The following is a 22,509-nucleotide window of genomic DNA, read 5'->3' as shown; positions in this document are numbered from 1 at the left end:
CCAACTTAAATGGTACCTAATTCTGCAAAGCATAGAATTTTCAGAGGCAAACATTTGAGATTTTCTTTAATCTTCCTTTCAGTCAAAACAACTGTAACAGGTGCAAGCTGTGCCTCATTCAAGTCCATTGGGCAGTCAGAGAATAGTCAAGATCATGTCTGACAAACATAAGGTAGACCACTTAACATGCTTTATTTCAGCATCCAAAATAATTAAAAACATCTCAAATTTTTATACATATACAAAATAGGTACAGATCCTCTTGTTTTAATCCCCCAACGATGTGTCTGCTTCTCTCATAATTTGATGATATTTCATTTTTTTCTGTGTTCAATTTTTTTCCAAAACCCTTCGCATAAAATAACAAAACAAAAAAACAAAAACAATGGGCGGGGGGGGGGGGGGTACTGCTAGAAGCAATTGGACAACAAAAAGGGGGGGGGGGGGGGGGATTTCAAAACGAAACAAACAACAACCAAAAAGTGTCAAAAGATGTTTAAAACAAAACAGACAACAAATCCACCTGCTCATTCTACACTAGACAGGACCGTGTGCATCTTAACTACAGTATACCTCTTGCTATACCTCTGTTGCAGAGCTCTTAGCCAACACTTCAACACATCTGTTATGACTGACATCAAGATAATCTGCTAATTTAGCACCTAAAGTCCTGCAAGCAAGAATGACAACATAATAGCACAATTTTGATCACCCTCTATTGTCAGGACCTCATGAAGAATAGCACCTTTTGCAGCTGTTACTTTCAAACATACTTCTGCCGTGTAAAATCTAACCTGGGGTTCACTAACACTGGGTAACGTGGATTTCCTTTTTGAGGTAGCCATAAGATTAAAAAATAAATTGAACCCATGCCTTTAATGCTGCTTTTGTGTGACTTCAGAAGGAACAACAACTGCTTCTCCGGGTGAGTACAACAACAAGACACTTCACTGTCATTTTTAAGATTTATTTGACATCACCTGAAAGTGGTACAAAGCATTTAATTTGTCATTGTCCTTCCGCAGTGGTAAAAAAAAGTCACCTGTATCTGGGATGTATTTTCTGTCAAACTCCAGGGGGGATTTTACACTTTACAAGTATATATTATTTTCTTTTTGCCAGTAAAACCATTGAGTCTTCTAAAGTATCCTCGGTGTTGATGGTGATGGTAATAGTGGTCCCAAAAAAGCTTGATGACACACAACCACTGTCTTCAGAAGTGCAGTTTTAAGCAAGTGGACCATTTGAACGGCCAAATGAAACTCGAGTTTTTTTTAAATGCATAGAAAAAGGTTGAGAGGGATGACTGCTAGAAAAAAAACATACAAACAATTTCAAGTCCAGATTTCTTTTTTACAAGAAGCAGACTGGGCCAACTTCAATGCCAAATTCCTGATTGGGTGCACCAACGTCCATAGGAGCGATGTCAATAATAGGCAGACGGGATGTTTTCGTTGTCTTGTAGTCGATGACTGTCTTGCCCCATGCACCAGTGTGCGACTGTGATGAGAAATGAGATGAAAACGGCACAATCAGAATCCATAGTTGCATTTCCTAATCAATGTAAATCATTCCTTGCCCTCCCCCTTTACCCTTTCAAAAGATGGCTCCTGGAAATACTGAGTTATGAAGAATAACATCTCAGATACTATCACAAAGCCCCTCACATTAAACCCTCATCCGCTTCCAACTAGTGACCCTTGTCCTATACTAACACCATAATCCCAAAAGCCCTTTACAATTTCACCTTAACAAGATTACTGCTGCTCATACCCACAGTCTTACATCAACTACCTCTTCAAGAGGAGAGAATTCTCTCTTGAACCATTCCTGAGAGGAAGGATTCTTTCTAGAACAGTTCCTGAGCGGACCCAGGCTAAGATACAGCAGAGAGTATGTAACAGGAGGAAGGAGGACTCACCGTGCAGCCGTCCTCGGTGACGCTGTATGTGAAGCGGCTGTTGCCCTCGGCTCTGATCTCGATCTCGTTGGAGCCCTGGAGCAGCAGGGACTTCTTGAGGTTGCCGGACTGCTGGTCCATGTAGGCGATGCTGTTCTTGCAGTGGTATGTGATGTTCTGGCTGGCCTCAGTGGCCATAAGGCGCAGGAAGGTCAGCTGGATGTTAACATCCTGAGCGCTGGAACCCTCACTGCCATACTCAAACTGTAGGGGAGAGGAGAAAGAGATGGAGTTAGCATGGTTTGGAGTTAGCATCAAGGACTCATCATCCCAGAGAATGGTGCAATTATGGTCCTCTTTTCTCAACAGCCTAGTTTGTCGCTCCGAGGTTCTCACCTGGAAGCCATCGGTCATTGCCTCGCCGAACCAGACGTGCTTCTTCTCCTTGATGTTCTTGCTGGTGTACCAGCTCTTCTTGGGGATTTCGGCCTCGGTGGGGTAGACGCAGGTCTCGCCGGTCTCCATGTTGCAGTAAACCTTGATGGCATCCTGGGTGCAGCCCTGGTCAGGGTCGATCCAGTACTCGCCTGCATGGAGAGGAGAGTAGATCGCGTCAAGAACATCCAATGTGATTGTTGTTGTTAAGAGACTACACTGACAGCAAGACTCACCAGAAACTAAAAGAGCATGTGTCTACTGAAGACGTCTTTACACCCTATGCTAAAGCTTGACAGAACCAATACAGCTCCATGCTTTCCTCAAAGCCAAACAATTTATTGACTAACGAGGAGCGAGCAACTGTAGTCAAGAATGGGTCTATGACTCTCCAACTCACCGCTCTTCCAGTCGGGGTGGCACATCTTCAGGTCTCTGCAGGTGCGGGCGGGGTTCTTCTTGGTGCCCTCGGGAGAGCGGATGTTCTCAATCTGCTGGCTCAGGCTCTTGAGAGTGGTGTCTACCTCCAGGTCGCGGTCGCGCATCACGTTGGCGTCGTCGGCACGGAAGTGACGGAAGGGATCGGGGGCCTTCTCCTGAGCAGGCTGAGCAATGAAGCCCATGTCGAATCCACCGCCGGGAGGTCCGGGGGGGCCAGGGGGACCGGGAGGGCCAGGGGGTCCCTATAAGTGGAGGAAGCAAAGGACAACCAAGATAGGATGTAAAGAAGAATAAGAGGAGTACAAGGAGCAAAATATATTGATTTTGAAGTGGTTGATGTGACTTACAGAGGGTCCCATCTCTCCAGAGCGACCACGGGGTCCGGGAGGTCCGATGGGGCCGGGCAGACCGCTCATACCATCTTTACCGGCGGCACCAGCAGATCCAGAAGGTCCCTAGTGTAGGGAGAGCCATAACTTAATACGACAGTGTAGACTATCCACATCATATTGTCACCAGAGAAGTGATCCACAGTCAGAACGTTGCTGTGCTGATAGCTGTGTGACCGTTGTCATAATGTGGATCATACTCACTCTAGGTCCAGCGGGGCCAGAGGCTCCAGCAGGTCCTGACTCTCCAGATGGTCCCTATGGGCAGAAACAATAGATTTAGGTGCCTGTTATATCAAACAACAATATTACAGGGAGAAGGTAGATTTTTTTCCCCCCACTTGCTAGGTTTTGTGATATCTCGGCTTCATGCAGAAATATCTCTTCCTTGTGCCTTTTGCGGGCATGTCCGAATCTAGCCATTTATGGTGTACTGCATGTGTATAAAGGGTAGCCATTTCCATTTTTCTGCTGGAGTCACTTGTGTGTCGTTATTATTGTCGATTTGTAATCAGTAGGGGTACTCACGGCGGGGCCAGAGGGTCCCTGCATGCCAGTGAATCCTCTATGTCCCTTCATGCCTCTCTCTCCAGCCTCGCCAGCCTCTCCCTTGTCTCCACGAGCTCCAGCGGGTCCCTGGGTGAGAAAAGGACAGATGTGTTCAGTATACCCTTTCCTCAGACTCAGAGTGGAAGAGCAGATATAGTATTCATAGTGATGGTTTTATGAATCTGTGATGGAGTATACACGTACAGATGGGCCACGGGGACCAGCAGGGCCAGCAATACCAGCGGGGCCAGCAGGACCCTGAAGAAGAGAGAGAAAGAGATTATGAAAATCAATTCAATTGATAATCCCAACTGGCATGTCCATCAACCCCTTCTACAGCCTTAACTAGTTTGCAATAGGCGGCCATTTTGAGGCCACAACAGTTTAACATACACTAAGGTCTCTGAACATTATTAAGTCTGAATTGCCGCCCAGTTATGTATTCCTCATCAGTCTAAGAGAGTAATGGTGGAGGATCTGGACACTTACAGACTCTCCACGGTCACCAGACTTTCCAGCAGGGCCGACGGGTCCAGGGGCGCCAGGGGGTCCGGGGGCACCGGAAGCACCAGCAGCACCAGACTCACCACGCTCTCCCTATAGGCAGGACAGACAGGAACAGAGACGGGTCAAGAGAAGATCAAACTCCTGGACATGATCCAATACATTACAGTATGTGATGCCTATTTCAGCCATGCAAGTAGTTGTGTAATGGTGACCAGTGTAGATTGTCTACAGTATACCAACAGGCTGGTTCCCAAAGTGAAGGTTTGAATCTGTCTTGAGGACATGTGTATGAGCATAGCTCTCACCTTGGGTCCAGCAGCACCATCGCGACCAGAAGATCCCTCGTTACCAGGAGTTCCCTCACGACCAGACTCACCAGGTGCTCCAGCCAGTCCAGGGGGTCCCATGGGTCCGGGGGGTCCACGCTCACCAGAGGGGCCGCCAGGTCCCTGCTTGCCAGGCTCTCCCTAAAGCAGGAAACGAAGAACAGGGTTAGACCTCAACCACAACACGAGAGTAACCACTACTGAAGTAGAGCAATGGCGACTCAACTGTATGAATAAGCTACTGCAAGAGCGTCGCACTTGTCGGCTGCCATCTTGGCAGAGATAGCACAGAGGGCATTTAGCATCATTGCGGCAGGCTTGTAGACTATCCAATCACTGCCTTATTGAAAAACTAGGGATATCCACCATGAACTGGGTCTTCTCTGCAAAACCCTAACGGCATTTAACGTGAAGTTCTATAACTAGCTCTCTACAGCACTGACCAGTTGCCCGGGGAGGCCGGGGAAACCGCGCTCGCCTCTCTGTCCAGGCAGACCAACAATACCACGCTGTCCACCAATACCCTGAGGTCCGGGAGTTCCAGCGGGTCCCTGTAGGAGAGAAAGAGAATAGGTCATTGAGGTGTCCCTTTTCTAAAAGTGTCAGATCTAAACTCCAGCAGCGTGTGTTACAGGTGCACTCCAGAAGGAGTATTCGTATTGTTCTGGCTTGTCAGAGTGTTACTTTGTTAGGGTGACGGCCCAAAAAAAAGGGGTACTTACATTGGGACCATCTGCACCAGGCTGTCCCTTCTCTCCCTGGGCACCAGGGGGTCCGGCAGCGCCAAGCTCACCAGGACGACCGGAGGGGCCAGTCTCACCACGGTTACCCTTTTGTCCTTCCTTTCCACCAGGGCCTGGGGGTCCGGGGGGTCCGTTGTTGCCCTGAAAGAAAGAGGAGAGGATGGTTGAGAATGAGACGAGGCTGAAGTTGACCGAATACACCAGTATCAATGGCTGTTATCAATGACAGTATTGTGATCAGCTAAATGCTAAGCTAATGCCTAGCTAGATGCTTGTTTGGGCATCCGGCAATGCCGTTATGTCTTGGGTTGGTTGCACAATAACATGTTGTATTGATAGTTGTGCTGTTGTATTGTGGGATTGCTGTTTTAAGCTATTATCGAGCCGTTTGCTTGCTTAGTGTTAGCCTATGGTTATTGACTGGTATACTGATGGAGGAAGGGCATGGTTCAGTGTGAATGGAATGGTGGTAGAGAAAGAAGTACTTACAGATGGGCCGGGAGGTCCGACTCTACCAGCAGCACCAGGGAAACCAGTGGCACCCTACGAAAAGAAAGAGAGGCACTGGTCAACCTAGTGTATCAGATTGGGAAGCATGATACTACTTTACAAACGCTATCTTTTACAGTCAGACAGATGAGAGATGTTGGGAGGATAAGGTACAAAGCTACTTACAGGGGGACCAGCAGCACCACGGGCGCCCTTAGCTCCGGTGTTTCCAGCGGGACCCTGTGTGGATACAGCAGTGCTTTAGTCAGTAAGGAAGAGCAATACAAACATCTCTGTAATACTGTGGTCTTAATACTGTGGTCTTACCGGGTAGACCAATATAACACTACAGCTGAAGTCGCTGATATTACCATTGTAGGGCTATGCTAGTGCCATTCATTTGTGTAATGACTTATCAATAAAGAACTGTATAATAATATGACAGTATATGCCATTTAGCAGATGCTTTAATCTAAAGCGACTTAGTCACGCGTGCATACATTTTACATATGGGTCGTCCCGGGAATCAAACCCACTAGCCTGGTGTTGCAACTGCCATGCTCTACCAATTGAGCTACAGAAGACCATTTAAGATGGTCCAGGGTGGGTACCCAGTGGTCAGTCCCACGTGTTATACCTGAGGTCCAGGGGCTCCAGTAGGTCCAGCAGGTCCCTGGGCACCACCGTCACCCTTGGCACCGTTATCTCCAGCCTCTCCCTTAGCACCAGGCTGACCATCACCACCCTGAAGGAGAAGAGAGAAGAAGTGATTGAGTGAATGTAGAGCAGATTAGTGTGGAGGTTCATCTAGACTGGATGCTATGGTAAGATAAGCCCGTCTCATTTAATGTCAATGAAATCAACTTAGAATCGTCATAGTGTGCAAGATGTTACGAGTCATCATCTTGATTGACAACTGATGTCCATTTTAAATTGGCAACTGATTTCTGTGTGAATTGAGGACAGGTAAAAAGAGGTGTGTGTACTTACAGGAGGCCCAGCGAATCCAGCGGGTCCAGGGGCACCAGACTCACCACGCTCACCCTGGGAGAGGAGAAGGTTAGGGTTAGTCAGGTTAGGAGTGTGTTAAAGGTCGGGGACTAGCATCATATGAGTGTGGGTCAGTTCTTTCTTCTATACACCTTCATTTCTACTTAAGTTTCATTCTTTATTGCTTGCTTTGGTGCTCAGTACGTTCCGGCCCCATTTTAGCTTTTCTTCGTGCATTGTGGCGACGTGGTCTCTATTTGAAGCTTCAAGACTAACTCCCATAGAGAGATGCCTGTGGTGTGGATGCATGGGGAGCTATGTTTTTAGGTCTGTGTCATGTCTGTGGTGAGGTGGTAACCGGGTGGGACTGAGGTACTCACAGGTGCACCACGGGCACCAGTAGGGCCACCAGGTCCAGGAGCGCCAGTCTCTCCCTTGTCACCAGGAGAGCCAGCAGGGCCGTTGGGTCCGATGGGGCCAGTCATACCACGGATGCCATCCTTACCACCGGCGCCATCAGCACCCTTGACTCCTTGGTCACCCTGTCGACACAAGAGTAGCTGAATTAGTACTGTTGTGGGTTATTAGGAAGTTGTGGGTTATGCAGATACAGAGACGGATGAGAGCTTTTTTGGACTCAGTCAAGTCCACTGTAATGCAAGTGGAAGTTTGGATGGATGGAGGGTATGCCACTGAGTGCCACAGAAGTATGAAGTCAAGGCCCACTGATGAACATGCATTTAGGCATGGAGGATGATAAGTGAAGGGTGGCACCGGTACTCACTCTGTCTCCCTTCAGACCTGGCAGACCACCAGCACCACGCTCTCCGGGCATTCCCTGCAGGCCAGGGGGTCCCTGGCCACCGGGGGCACCTGCGGCACCAGCCTCTCCCTTAGCACCATCGTTACCAGCAGAGCCTGGAGAGCCACGGGCACCAGCGGGTCCAGATGGGCCAGGGGCACCACGCTCACCGGGGAAACCTCTGTCACCCTGGGGTATGGAGAGAAGAGAGGGCATCAGCATTGGTTCTGGAGCATCACGTGTATATAAGGTGAAGGATGTTATCGATGCCAATGCTAATGTCTTTAGCCTGGGTCAGCTGGGTGCTAGTCTGTTGCGGCTTCAGCTGTTAGCCGTTGTCTTGCTTGGCTAAGTCGCTAGGCCACAGTGTAGCTGTAGCAGTCCATCACCCAGGAGGTGATGTCATTATTATTCTGGGATACTCACTCTGGATCCAGCGGCACCAGGGGCACCACCCTCACCGGGAAGACCCTAGAGAGAGAGAAGATATTAGAGATTACGACTAGAGATTTGAGATCTGCATTTGTGATGCTCAATGTTCAGCTGTGTCAAGTCCCAAATCTTGACAGGAAGTCAAGTGTCATGTAGTGATGAGTAGCAAGGACAAGGCATGGGGCAGTGAGTGGCAACACCAAAGATGCTGTAGTCCTGCAGTATTCTTACCTGCTCTCCGGGCTTTCCAGTCTCACCAATAGCACCTTGGGGTCCTGGAAGTCCCTGTTATACAAAGAGACAAGTGAGAAACAGGTGAGGTAAGGGTCAGAGGTCCTGAAGTAGGAGGAGGTCTGTGATCGGTCAGATGCTGATAATGTCCCATAGTTCAGTGCTGTACCTGGAATCCAGGGGGGCCACCGGCTCCCTGCTCGCCTCGTTCTCCAGAAGGTCCCTGAGGAGGAGAAGAAGGAGAAGAGTCGGTTAGGAAAATCAGTGTGACCGGCATAATGGTGGGTGCTACACCTTGGTAGGGGATGGGGTTAGCCCCATATCATGTAAGGAAAAACAAACTGAGTGGTTTTGCAGTCTCCTAGGAGATTCCATGCTGGCTTGTATTAGTGATAGTGTTTGTTTGTGTGCAAGTGTGATGCAGTGCGGGTAATGCTGAAGAATGTTGTCCTCAAAGCTTTGGGGAGAATGGGAGTGAAGCATTGTGGGATGCTGGAAGTGTACTTACGGCAGCACCAGGAGCACCAGGAGCACCAACATCACCATCTTTGCCGGGAGCGCCAACAGCACCAACGGGTCCCATGACTCCTCTCTCACCAGGCTTGCCACCCTCACCCTACAGGGGAAGACAAATACCCATTAGCTCATTTCCCATCAGAGAGCAATTCTGGATACTGAAACCTAGGTTTTAGGCTATGGACAACTTTGTCATACATTGTAGTGAAGACTGCTGAGGTGAGAACGGCTCATAGTAATGGCTGGAATGGAGTCAATGGAATCAACCACATATGTTTGATACCATTCCATTGACTCCATTCCACCCCATTATTATAAGCCTTCCTCCCCTCAACAGCCTCCACTGGTATACATTGTGTTACCTCTCAATTTCAGAGCTAATTTCTCGAATTGGCCCGTAAATGATTGTGCCCGAATAAGAGCAGCGCGAGAGAGAAGGGTTACTCACTGCGGCTCCCTTAGGTCCGGGGAATCCCATGACTCCGGGCTGGCCTCTGGCTCCAACGGGGCCGGGAGGTCCGGGGCGACCATCTTGACCACCGGCACCCTGTCACAGGAGAGGTTAGAGAGTCAGTGACCACAGTGATATCGGGTGAAGTAGCCATAGGTCTTCATTTGCATCAGTGTCTTTCAGTGTCGTTTAATTGGTGTTGTGAGGGTCAGGTGAATCTGTAGCTGAGGAACTTACAGAGGGGCCAGTCTTGCCATCGGGACCAGGGCTGCCAGGGCTACCAGTCATACCCTAGAGATGGGGGGGGGCAAAGGTCAGGCACATAACAACCGTAACGTAAGCACATAACATAGGCAGCATACACATCTTGACATGCCATATTAACATGAATATATGGGTTTCATTTTTATAGTATCTATTAGTTGTTGAATAATTATCCAACAATGATAGAGTAAAACACATGTCCTGTGATCTGAGACCAGTCCCCTGTCTAACTCACCTTGGATCCAGGCATACCAGGCTCGCCGTTGCGGCCAGGCTCACCAGTGTTACCCTTAGCTCCAGCAACTCCAGCACCACCACGCTCACCAGGGCCACCCTATTATGGAGGGAGAGAGAGAGAGAGATGGAAAGAGAAGGGTGGAGAGAGGAGTTTGCTGTACTTAGCTAGTGGCCATAGCATGTAGCAACGTTTGGAGGTGCACTGTGGTGTATACATTTGAACATGTGTGTATGTGTGTCTGTTCCACGTATATGTGTGTGTGTGTGTGTGTGTGTGTGTAGTCACCTTGGGGCCAGCAGCTCCATCAGAACCAGGGAAACCACGGCTACCAGGGGCACCCTGTAGGGGGCGACAAACACAACACAGGTCAATACCACAACACTGTCTGTCACTCCGTCAGTACCACAACAGTAACACAACCATTCAGTAACATTACTGCTCAGCAATCACAGCCCTCTGGTGGCCAAATTAGGTTATGAGCTAGCTATTGGTTCCAAAAAGAGATAAGCATTCATAAGTCAATGTGATTATTTATGTGACGGAGTAGTGGTATAGATATCATCGTTGTGTATGCATGTGCCAGTACTAGCTGTACTGTGAGGAAGTAAGCAATGTATAAAAAGACAAATGTCCAAGTTCTTGTATAGCACTCTCCTACTGACCCAGTTCCTATAGTTGATTTAAAGCATTATATTGGATGGTTCAAATTATATCATTTTGATGGGTATTCTAAAAGTAGGAGATAGGAGGACAGTGAAATGGAGATATTGGTCAACAGATTCTAGTTCCGTTATTATAGCATACTTTCCTCCTCTCTCTCTCTCCTAAAGACAAGGGGAAGGGGGGAACGCATGTAAAGGACAGGAGAACAGTATGATGAAGAGGGGACACTGTGACTATCTGGGGTACTTACGCGCTCGCCGGGGGCTCCACGGGCACCAGCACTACCGGGCTCACCACGGCCTCCTCTCTTGCCTTCCTCACCAGCAGGGCCGGCGGGTCCCTGGACTCCAGCGGGGCCCTGGGTAATGGAGAAACAAGATGAAGGTCAGAGAAATGGAGGGCGGCAAGGCATTGTGCTGAGATGTGGATCAGTACAGTGGTAGAGTTCAGACACATACGGACTGCTGACTGAGTATGTGCGTACAGAGTACGTGCTATGGGTGACTTGGTGGATCGTATTTGACCAAAGAGGAAGTCAAAAGGTGTACTTACAGACTCTCCCTTAGCACCAGCCTCTCCCTTGGCTCCAGTAGCACCAACCTCACCCTAGGTTGAAGAAACAACAAACATCATTATCAGAATCCACACTCAATGGTCTGTGCATTCTGACCAAGTTATAACATCAACATAAATTAAGATAACATATATTTATTTAAAAAATGTTGTACAATATCTAGTGATGGAAGTCAGAGAGAGCTGGACTTACAGTGTTACCCTTGGGTCCGGGAGCTCCACCAGCACCCTGGGGTCCGGGGGGTCCACGGGGTCCAGGGAAGCCAGGAGCGCCAGCAATACCAGAAGAACCCTGGAGGAGGCAGCAGAGAGACAATCATTATACTTCCTGGATTCATCACCACTGAGTGACCAGTCAGTGACAACAATATTGGTTATTTCCAAAGTTGAACTAACAAATACCAAGACAAACCAATGACAACTAAAATGGCTAGTTCAGTGAGGAGTGGGGTGAGGTGTATACTCACAGGGGCACCCTTGGTACCGGGGTTTCCATCAGCACCGTTGTTTCCCTACAAGAGATACAAACCAACGGGTTAGAGGGGAACGTCTCTCACAAGGATAGCAAATTTGACTTAAAGTCTGCAACACAGTCCAGGGGTGTGTTTCACTAGAGGTTTCTAAAGCTGAGACTCACAGCAGGGCCAGCAGCGCCAGCGGGTCCGGGGTTACCAGCCTCTCCACGGGATCCCTGGGGTCCCTCGCCACCACGAGCTCCCTGGGCACCAACCTCTCCCTGTTGGGGTGAAGATAGGTCAGGGAAAGAACCTGGAACTAATATTGTACTAGTACTACCTTAAGTACTACCCTACACAAGTACTACTCTAGTAGTACTACTGCTACCAAGTGAAGTACTACTGTACTAGTACTGTACTACCCTACTCCCTAGTACTTCCTTATGGTAGTACTGTACTATGCTGCCATTCAATTAAATGATGTCCACATCATGACCCCATATAAATCAATGTGACCTCTGAACCCACATGACCCCTGTAGTGGACAGCTTGGCAGCGCGAGCTCATTACAGTGATCCATGAAGACATTACAGCAAGACTGTTCTGCAGTCAGAGGGTTATTTCTTCTCATAGTCACCCTTCAGATAAGCACCAACCCAACAGTTGTTCTATAAAAGAAAGAGGATGATTCGTCACTTGGGGCCGATGTAGTTAGCCGCCTTTTTTGTGCTAGAATGGATGTAATGTATGTTTTTATCTCATCTACCTCTCCAAATACTGCCCCCTGGGAAAGAGCTAGAGGTGAGGGTAGAGGATAGACAGTAAGAAGGTAGGAGGTATACAGGTGTGTGAACACGGATAGGTGCAAGTTGACATCTTACCTTGGCTCCAGGGCCACCGGGGAAACCAGGGGCACCAGCGGGGCCAGTGGGGCCCTAGAATACAAGAAAACAAGAGAGAGAGAGAGGAATGAGTTACAGTCTAAATGATGAATACTGCATAAGTGTGCTTGTGTACCAATATGTTTCTGTTGATGGTTGTGTACTGTTTATGTGTGAATAGATAGCTGGCGTTAGTACTTACAGGAGGACCAGCAGCACCAGCAGCACCATCGTTACCACGAGCACCCTGCAGGAGAGAAAGAGGCACAACAGGGTCAGATGCAACTAGCTATCAGCCTTCAGGGTCCAATATGGCTAAACTATAAACATCAATTGTAAACAAACAAAATGGCTGACCCTTCAATGTCAGAATCCAACATGACACTGTAAAACTAAATAACTGACATACTGAATTGTAAGAACATGTGAAAGATGGCTTCCTACTGAAGCCAGTATACAAGGCTTATGTTCCACAATATAGGGCATTTAAGTAAATCAGGTTGTGAGGCCTTTTGTAGATTGAGAGCAAGAATGGTTGTTTCCAACAAATTAGCCCTGGACTGATCAGTAAAACATCTGAAATATGCAAAACGCTTGGGAAACGTGATGACCCTTGAGCTACAGGAATAGTGTCTCTCACAACTATGTTGTGATGGTGATAGTGCACCCCTTGTTTATGGTTACAGGGGGTGGTTTTGGGGTTGACTTACAGCAGCTCCGTTGGGACCAGCACGGCCTCTCTCACCAGGCAGACCACGGGGTCCCTAAAAGAGAGGGACAGATATTGGCACGGTAAGTAATCATGGCTGCCATTCACATTACTACTGTATTGCAGAATGCTAAAAATGAGTGTGATCTTCTCTCGACACTCATTTTCTTGTGTAGGACTGTTGAGAAAATGGAGCGTGGGACTCACCATGGCTCCAGCGGCTCCGTTCTCACCGGATGCACCAGCCTCTCCCTGAGGAAGGACAAACAGACAGGTCAGTGAATGGGGGATGAGAGAGGGGAATTATGTGTGATTTCAACATTAGTAGGAGAGATGGAGGAGAAGGGGTCTCACCTTGGGTCCGGCAGGGCCAGACTCCCCCTTAGCTCCATCAAGACCGCTGAATCCCTAGAGAAGGAAGTAGAGAGAGATAGAGGAGAGAGAGAGAGAGAGAGAGATGGAGGACAATATTAGAGGAGAGGAAAACAGGGCAGATTGTATTGCTGCTATTTGGGAAGTATAGGCTGATGTTGCCACCAGACACTGGTCCAAGATCAGTTTAGCGTGCATCCCCTTCATGATTAAGTTTAGGCATAGGGCTGTTTAGCGGATCCTGGATCTGTTCTGGAGAGCAACTTCTACCAAGACAGTTTGGGGGTGCGGTGACTCACTCTGTGTCCCTTGATGCCGGGAAGGCCGGGGGTTCCGGGGAAGCCACGAGCTCCCTGGAGAGAGAGAAAGAAAGAAAGAGAAAAAAAAATAACGGGACATGTTATCAGTGCAGTTGATGGCTTAATATTCCTTGAAGTATATGAGATGTCTCATGGTGTCTGACTATTAGGTGCTATTGCTCTTGAGACTAATGTTCTAGAGTGAGTGTATGGATGGAGCAACATTACAATGACATTGCGACTCACCTGTGGGCCGGAAGCTCCACGCTCACCGGGGCGACCAGGCTTGCCAGACTCACCCTGGATGGGAGTAGAGGAGGGTAGGAAGGAAGGAAGGAAGGAGTGGGATGGAGAGGAGGAGACAAGGTGAGGAATAAATTATGATCCAAATCCATCCCCTTTATGAATATCTTACCCAGAAATTGTCCTGGGACATAGATGGTAAATGGTCGATTTTAATTATGGATATCTTGGTGACTTACATCATCTCCGTTCTTGCCAGGGGGACCAGCAGGACCACGGGGGCCCATGGGACCCTGTAAGAGATAAACCACTGGGTGAGAAGGCTGTGTATGTGTGTGTGTGAGAGAGAGTTATCTTGATATGAGAAATATCATTACAATTTGTCAGTGATGGAAATAATCTAGGATCATTTGTCATTAATCTAGAAACTTGATTACCTAATAGGTAGTTAAATCAAAATACTATTGGAAGGTGGAGATGGGGGTCTGTGTTGTGTGTGTGTGTGTGGGGGGGGGGGGGGGGGGGGGGTACATTAACATACATTGGTGACCCTGTGACCTTAGTTGACTCCATTCTAAGCATCAGGATAGAGCAAGAACTATGCAGCAGGTAATGGGTGGTTTAGTAGTCTGGAGGTTGTTTGGAAGTAGTTTTTTAAGTGTAGTTATTGTATGTTGAGCTATTTTTCTGCTTTTTGGCATTACCTTAAACACTTCAGCTGTACAGACTGAATAGAGTCCTAGTACACAAATTAATTAAATGAAACAAATAAAACCAAGACTAAATTCATGAGGTTAGAGTCCAGAAATACACTGAGTCCATAGTTGCGGAATCAATTTTTCATTTGGAAGAGTCAGCTTTTTAAACCAACATGGCTCAGTTTAAATTGTTTTTACATTGTAGTAAAACAAAATCTCATTTGATATACATTGCAGAATATGGCGTAGAATTTAGCTCAAAGTGTGTGTTTATGAGGGATTCAGATACTGAGGTGATGTTGAGATGGTGGCGAATCATTTTCCGGAATATTCCGGAACGAGATACTCACAGAAGAACCAGCCTCACCAGGCTCACCAGGGGGGCCAGTGAAACCCTGAGGTCCCTATAGGGGGAGACAAAGAGATAATGTCAGACTTTGATGTTCATTCATTCCAAAAAAAAAAAAAACATTGTTTAGTTTTGTTGACAATGGGCAATAAGTCCTGTGGGTAAAACATTCCCACGGTCATTATAGTTATCAAAGACTGAAACTGAATGTAAAAAAAAAAGGAGAAAAAAAAGCAATAGAAATGGTCAACTAAGTAAAGCCAATGACAGACTAGCAGCTTACTAAAATGGAAATAAAATGACAAGACCTAAACAGACACTAAATAGAAGTGGTCAGGAACCTATTAAATTAAACTAAGTTAACATACAGCCATATATGCTTAAAAAAAACACACCTACAATTAAACAACTCGAGAGCGACTTCAACTCCCATGCAATTCACCTAGAGTCATAAACTGACCTCTTTTTGACCTTTGACCCGAGGTCTCTTCCCCTACATGACAAATGTCACTTAAACAGCTAGAACACAAAGGGAAGGGATACTTACACTTGAACCAGGAGGTCCAGGGGGACCACGAGGACCCATGGGGCCCTGTCAATCAAAAGGAAGAGAAACGATCAGTAAATTATTGACCAATCACATCAGTCTTCCCATTAGAATATAGAAGGAGCCAACGGACCAAAGGATCAACCAAAGGTTGGGTGGACGAGGGTTAAAGTCCTCCCAAAGTATACATTCTAACGCCCAACAGTCGCACCATGAAGAGTGATATTAGAATAGTGGTATCAGTAACCTTTCAAGGCATCTACACAGTGGTAACAGGGGAATTGATGCTATTATTGAAGTGACAAAGTAGGAAGAGTCAAAGGTTATGCAGATATCTCAAACATGTAATGCATGGTGTTAGTCGTTTATGGAAGTACATAAGACATCAAAATATCATTTTTTTTAATGGGATAGTATTTGTTGTTACATATGGAGTATCACAGAGGCCAATTTGCAGGACTTCTGCTGAGCAAAAGTCTCTCATGGCCATAGTTTTTGGTAGTGTCTATACACAAAACAGATACCACGAGTGAGTGATGCTACTAGGCCAACAGGCTCTGTGTAGTTTTTGCCCGTACCATGGGGCCGGGCATGGACATGCCACCGCCGCTCTTCTCATCAAAACCACCAGACATCTGAGGGGAGAAGTTCTATAGGGAGACACAAGGTAGAGAGAGAAGATGTGTTACAGTCAGTCAGTATTGGGAATCATGAGAACATTACAGTGATCTCGACATACAGCATATGGATGGGCCTAACACAGCTAGAGAATGCAAGGCACTAGGCCTGTCCATATCAATGACAGATCTGTTCATATCATATTACATATCTACAGGGTGACTACCTCTCTGGCCTTTCCTAGCTGTCCACTCCTGGCTGGGCGCTGTCCACCTGCCCTGGTGCTGAAATACAGACTGCACTGCACTCTAACCAGAATAGCTTAGCATCACACCTCCCGTGCTCTTGCCTCTACTCTTTTGGGTGGTTTATCATTATGATTTGGAGATTTCCATTCTGAATAGACTAGCACAATAGTTCCTGTTGTATTCACTGTGCAAACACTGTATTTGGAGCCTGTCCAGACTATAAGGAGATCAGTGAGGTTAAGATATGTGACATCATAAGAGGGTGTTGGTGTGTTCCTCACCCAGCTGTCAGAGTTAGCCACTTTCTCCCATTTCTTTAAATCTAAGTTACTAACCCCCAACAGAAGCTGCCCCTAATCTCTGATCTAGGATCAGTTTCCTCTGTATAACGCATAACCTTTTAATCATTTGACCTTGGTCAAAGCTGACTCTGGTTCAGTGCTAAGTAGGCTAAACGTCCATCTTGGCCTGAGATACTTACTCCGCCAAGACCAGGGGGTCCAGGGGGGCCTGGGGGTCCAGGAAGGCCGGGCTGGCCGGGAATACCATCGTTGCCGGGGAAACCAGCAGGTCCCTGCAGTAGAGACAAGAGAGAGAAGCTGGTTAGTGATGAACTATCACAGAGACATAGTAGTAGTCATTGAATATAGAAAAGGGCTTCGTTATTATCTATGGGAGATAAGGCATCAGTGAAGAGTGACAAGGGAAAAGCTAACATAGGCCTTGGGGTTGGGGTGAACTCAAGGCATATTGGCCCCTAATATAATACAAGCAAATTGATGGGTCAAATCTGTAATACCTTCAGATTACTTTTACATTAGTCGAGTTATCTACCTGTCCTTCCATACATCAATCTATCTATTTGTTCATTCAACTGTAAAAGTATCTTCCAGTCTGTCCATCCATCCAATTGATCGGAGATAAAATTACACGCATGGTCTCACTTACAAGACAATCCCAAGTACCTTAAGTCATAAAGATTGTAACACTACACTGTGCCCACTTCAAGTATTTGGTTAGGGCCAACCAGTCACTGTCCCAGATATTGTGAGAACCACATTATTCTTCAAATTAATTTGAAATGGAGTAGAACTATTCAAGGTAAGAAATTGTATTTCTAGTTCAATAAATGCACAATATATCTGCATATGCCGGCCCAATACAAATCCACACATATCTCAAAATACTAGTCACCAAATGGGTATCTAGACAGGTTGGGCTTGGATGAAGTAAAACATTTATACCAATTGAAAAATATGAATTGAGATTTAAATAATGAAGATAGTGGTCGACTATTTAGCTCTACTAGTAAACTCCAAAGACTCTGGATGTACATGTTTATCCATTGCAATCGATTATAATCTAACCTCATGTCAGACATTACCAACATAAAAACAGAATCTACTAATAGCTAATATCTTGTAGGCCAAAACTCTGCTATGAGTATTACGAGCTAGTACAACAGTCATTATGAGTGATATGTGCAAGATGCTAGGCCTGTCCTTTAAAACTGAGACAAGAGGCACACAAGTACAAAAAGACACCAGAACATAAGGGCCAAATCCTAACTTGGGATACAGGTGCAAACCTTTAACGTCCACACACCTCTATCAATGGAGGATTAGTGAAAGACTGTGATTTTAAGTTTTGCATGAATCTCATGTTTGTTAGGTTTTGGCCCCCAGGAAGTGAATACAAAGCATGATAGGAATAAGGAAGTGAAACGTACTGGCTCTCCCTTGGCTCCGCGATCACCCTGGGGTCCCTATTTGATGGGGAAATAGTAGCATTAGGTTATGGTTGTAATTTAAGATGTGGTTCTTATTGTGATATGGCCTTACTAGTTTTGCAGTGCAAGATAAAATAGTTTTGTTGCAATGATGTGTTTATAATGAATCAACAATAAAAAAATACATGTAAAGTACACTTTAAACGTTAACAATAATAGCAAATGTAATTATAATAGCCTTATCTAATAGTTAATAACAATAAGGATCGTAATATCATATTTACCTCAACCTTTGGCTCCTGGAAGCCTATGGTAGCAACAGAGAAACAACAATTAGATTAAAATGTGAAATATCTGAAATAGCCTGAACAGTAAACAAATACAAATATTTGTAGGGTGCATTTAAATTGTACATAAGGCCTACTGTGTTATTAGATTTAGAACTAATGGGGGCCTACAATGTCTGAACTAGGCCTAATGAAAATGTACACAAATGGCCAATTTGAGACTAGGTCAAAGTTGAAAGGAAGGCCAGAGGTAGTTAGGAGGTGGCAGTGGCACCAGACTGGACATGCGCATTATATGTGCCTGAAGCACTGAATAGTATCCCATCTCATTTCGGAGGAAAAGGGGAAAAAATGACTGGTGTGATTAGAATAAAAGGTAAATCCAAGTTAATTCCTTGTTGGCCATCCATAAAATGCTGTCCAACCCCTTAAAAGTAAAAGCCGAACAGTCCCTCTGGGGCCTCGAAAAACGTGTCAAAACGGATTCTGAGAGTGCCTGCGCCTGTAACGTAAACCTCGTTGCGTCGGGAGGAAATCGGCGTACCGTCGTCGGGGCAGATGGGGCAGCATTCGTCGTGGGGGATCACTGGATTGGGGCAGTCGGATGTGTCCTCACAGATAACTTCGTCGCACATGACGGTGCCGCTATCGCACACGCAGATCTGGCATGGCTCGGGTTTCCAGACATCTCTGTCGTTGTAGAATTGACCGTCCAACGTACAGCTGCCGGCGGTGCCTGAGAAAGATGCAGAGATGAAATAGTTTAGATCGCTTGCATCCAATGTCGACCTAGAAGGCACGGATGCCCATGTGATGACGCTTTGACCAGGTGATGCATACGAAAATGTATGTACTCACCAAGTCCCTCTGGATAAGAGTGTCTGGTAAATCAGCATTTCCTAACTCCAGTCCTTGATCACCCCCACAGTACACCTTTTTGTTGTAGCCCCAGACAAGCTCACCTAATTCAACTTGTCAACTAACATTAATCATTAAGCCCTCATCAAGTTAATTCAGGTGAGTTTGTCAGCGGCAACAACAAAAATGTGTGCTGTCGGTGGTACTCTAGGACTGGAGTTAAGAAACGCTGTGCTAAATGACAAATGTATTTGTAATGCCTTGATTGGAATGAACAACAGGACAGAAGGCCTGGCAAACGATTAAAGTAAGGCCTATTTCCTACATTTATGTTGACAAATATTGTTGAAATGTAAAATAGGGGTGGGTATAATTTGTGGTACGTTCCAACAGGAATATGTTACAAAAACTTCGTAAATAACAAGGTTGCCAACAAACAACGTTTTCACTCAGTACGTTTATTCCGAAAAATGTCTGTCCTCACTCTGGTAGCCTATGGCCAAACATTAAGAATAAGCAACATGGTGAGTTGATGCCTATTCGGCAGCTAGTTAGCTAAGTGAATTGATCATGCTACTTTGTATGCGTTGTCTTTTGGCATCCTTGTACATGACGACGTTTTTGGAACAGATTCCTGTTATAACGTTCGACAAATTATACCAACCCGCAAAATAGTAAGCCCTGAGGGGTATACTACTACAAAGTAGGATCAATTAGTTACCCGGATAACTTGCCTAAAAAATCTGAAATAACTTATTGATTTTCTGCATCATTAAGAAAATAATAAGTAGTTGTTTATTTTAAAGTTAGATGGCTAACTAATTGATCCGGCTTTGTAGTATAATCATCAGGCTTGACTACCTCTGAAAATTCGTTTTGAGCTTGTTTATTTATTGTTGGATATCAAACCAGACATTGCATTCCCAAAGTAAGCCCAGCTAGCGCTCTAACTAGGCCTAAATAGCCAATATTATATTGTATTGATGGCGAATTTGTGATCTTCGTTTAGCCGTGGGCCCGACTACCTGTGTCCAAACCAACAATGTTGGTCCACAGGAGTTGCTACAATTTGACTGTAGAGGGCGAAACAGTCAGTGGAAAAGGTCCACGTCGTCAATGCTGTCCTCCAAACGCTGCTGAAATAACTAAAAACTGTCGGTTTGGCAACCACCCGCGTTTATACCTCAGTGGAAAGTTTCCGAAGTCTGAATGTGTTTTCAATTATTCAAAAAATGAAAGGGGATGGTAGGGGGCGCATTGAAAACATTTAAATGTTGGTGGAATTGCATGTCAGAACCACATGGTGGCGCTACAGGGCCGTAGAGCGAATTTGCACATCTGTACGCCCTAGATGCAACTAGAAACCCTATACTCAAGTGTTTGGTGACACCATACATCCAATAACTTTAAAACGGATTTTGTAGTTTGTCTATAGGTAATGCATTTAGGTTCTTATACTTTATCTCTATTTGAATACACTTTTTGTAAGTAGTTACCTGTGCCAAATAACTGCGCTTGAAACTATTCAAGGGAAGTTGCGCATGATGATGCTTTGTCCTCTCCTTCAACATTTAGGTCACCGTATTCTTTCCACAAACGTAAAAATATAGCCTACCTGTGATGAATGACTGTATACATTCCATTTAGAAAAACTCGAGGTTTAAGATTACCATGGTTCAGGAATGACCCTGCTCCTTTTCTACATGGCTGACATTTATGCCTCAGGCTACGAATTATTGCTCCATAACCAACTGAATAACTTTATTTCCAGACTGAGCCATATAGGCCCGTTCAATTCCACTCAGTCCAATGGGCAGAGAGTTGGCATGCCATGTCGCCTTCCCCTCTATCCCTTACATGCGTTCAAATATTTCCAGCTGTTAAAATGTACCTCCAGGGCATCAAATAACGAGTGGAAGGGAAAGCCTTGGAACCTGTACCAACTCGTTCCAAAGGCACGCGCAGTCACGCGTGAGAAGGCCCACAAGCAATGACGCGCATACACTCTGCTCAAGCTGCAAGAGAGGCTATCCTTATGAATCCCACAACAACAAAAACATTTAACCAGTCAATAAACATTTACCACAGATAAATATAAATGTATCCTAATATATCTGAATGGCTCAGTCATCACCAAACCTTTTTCCTATTAAAACCACCTTTCTCTTTCAACCCAGTCTTTCCATATCAACATCGTTAAGACAATAGATACCATACCAGAGGCAAGGATAGACTAAAAAGAGACACTTACGATCGTCCTCGCCTTGTCCTCTTGCCAAAAGCACTGTTGCGCTGAGCAACAGCGCTAACCGAATATCCACAAAGCTGAACATGTCTAAATATTAGACATGTAGACTCTTTGAGGCGAGGGGGGAAGTTATATTTTCCGTTAGACTCCAATCATACAAGTAGGGTCCGGTTCTCTGTATTTCCAATCCAGACCCCGCAGAAAACTCCCTACTGCCTACATAAACTTTTTGCCCTGCCTTTTATATTCCAAACTTTTGGGGAGGTGCTGGCCACACCAGAAATCTCCAGCATGCTCATGTTCATTAAAAGAAAGTTCCTCCTTCCATCAGTACAAAGGGGGTGTCGTAGGCACATTTTTCACCTTGAAGTCTCAGGAAACTTGATCTTTCTATAAAAGGTGGAGGTTTTGTAAAAAAAACTCCCCTATCCCGGCTTAGACAGACAACAGGCCATGGCATCTCCAAAAGTCTATTGGCGAGGAGGGCCCGGATAGCGAGCTCACTGTCGGTAGATTCTTCAAGGTTGCAATTAAATAGAAACGAGCTGTGCACAGAAAAGGGATTTAAATTATGTTGCTTACCCCACTTGTGTGTTTCCAGGCAGATGTTACTTTGTTGTCAATATTGAATGCTTTGCAGTTGTAGCACAGTCTTACTTTTACGAGTAGAAGGTGCCACATCAACGTGGACACTAAATTGGGCATGCACTGTTCCCTCAGGAGCTGTGGTTTCGTTGCCATTTTATTATTCTGTGGGGATGGATTGGCTGTTGCTTAGCAGGCCTGTACGTCTGTGTCTAGGCCTAGGATATTTCTGATCGAAACGTAGCTATCGGAAACGTTTACCTACATTTTTGTTTAAGGTGAAATTGCTCATCGATTGAATCCAGATGTGGGGCACTATCGAATGTATTCCTAAGATTATTTTAGTTTTTGTAGTAAATGTGGTTTGAAGTTCTATGACCGATCATATTGGGAGAGGTGTGCGGGCTTTCGATAACCTATTGCATGTAGCCAATCGTATCGATA

The 22,509-nt window shown here is 45.8% G+C and overlaps 1 protein-coding gene across 1 annotated transcript; it reads right to left on the bottom strand.

Annotated features, from left to right (window-relative positions):
• Positions 1 to 168: 168 nt before the first annotated feature.
• col1a1a (collagen, type I, alpha 1a) lies at positions 169 to 21,733 on the bottom strand. Its single transcript, XM_014204457.3, has 47 exons — positions 21,484 to 21,733; positions 18,919 to 19,110; positions 18,372 to 18,394; positions 18,088 to 18,123; positions 16,840 to 16,932; positions 16,071 to 16,142; positions 15,493 to 15,537; positions 14,947 to 15,000; positions 14,138 to 14,191; positions 13,902 to 13,955; positions 13,656 to 13,709; positions 13,339 to 13,392; positions 13,192 to 13,236; positions 12,986 to 13,039; positions 12,478 to 12,522; positions 12,276 to 12,329; positions 11,577 to 11,675; positions 11,407 to 11,451; positions 11,133 to 11,231; positions 10,919 to 10,972; positions 10,617 to 10,724; positions 9,989 to 10,042; positions 9,701 to 9,799; positions 9,439 to 9,492; positions 9,199 to 9,297; positions 8,743 to 8,850; positions 8,404 to 8,457; positions 8,235 to 8,288; positions 7,998 to 8,042; positions 7,554 to 7,760; positions 7,150 to 7,311; positions 6,770 to 6,823; positions 6,417 to 6,524; positions 5,966 to 6,019; positions 5,780 to 5,833; positions 5,270 to 5,431; positions 4,991 to 5,098; positions 4,527 to 4,688; positions 4,204 to 4,311; positions 3,919 to 3,972; positions 3,694 to 3,801; positions 3,370 to 3,423; positions 3,124 to 3,231; positions 2,736 to 3,018; positions 2,297 to 2,487; positions 1,922 to 2,164; positions 169 to 1,500 (listed from the first exon to the last, which is right to left on the bottom strand). The coding sequence occupies exons 1-47, from the start codon at positions 21,563 to 21,565 to the stop codon at positions 1,354 to 1,356; spliced, it is 4,350 nt and encodes a 1,449-aa protein (XP_014059932.1). The 5' UTR covers positions 21,566 to 21,733; the 3' UTR covers positions 169 to 1,353.
• Positions 21,734 to 22,509: the final 776 nt, after the last annotated feature.

This window comes from Salmo salar, chromosome 06, assembly GCF_965601325.2.
Source record: "Salmo salar chromosome 06, fSalSal1, whole genome shotgun sequence".
Lineage (NCBI taxonomy): Eukaryota > Metazoa > Chordata > Actinopteri > Salmoniformes > Salmonidae > Salmo > Salmo salar.
Note: the sequence above shows the minus strand (reverse complement) of the source record. Positions and strands in the feature narration are given on the sequence as shown.

Bases quoted from the DNA above. Each gene is read 5' to 3' on its own strand.
- col1a1a (XM_014204457.3), bottom strand. From the start codon at position 21,565: ATGTTCAGCTTTGTGGATATTCGGTTAGCGCTGTTGCTCAGCGCAACA. The intron at 13,040-13,191 runs GTGAGTCCCACG...CCTCTCTTTTAG, and splicing joins ACGGAGCCGCTGGAGCCATG to GGACCCCGTGGTCTGCCTGG. The intron at 3,973-4,203 runs GTAAGTGTCCAG...TCTCTTCTTCAG, and splicing joins CTGGTGACCGTGGAGAGTCT to GGTCCTGCTGGCCCCGCTGG.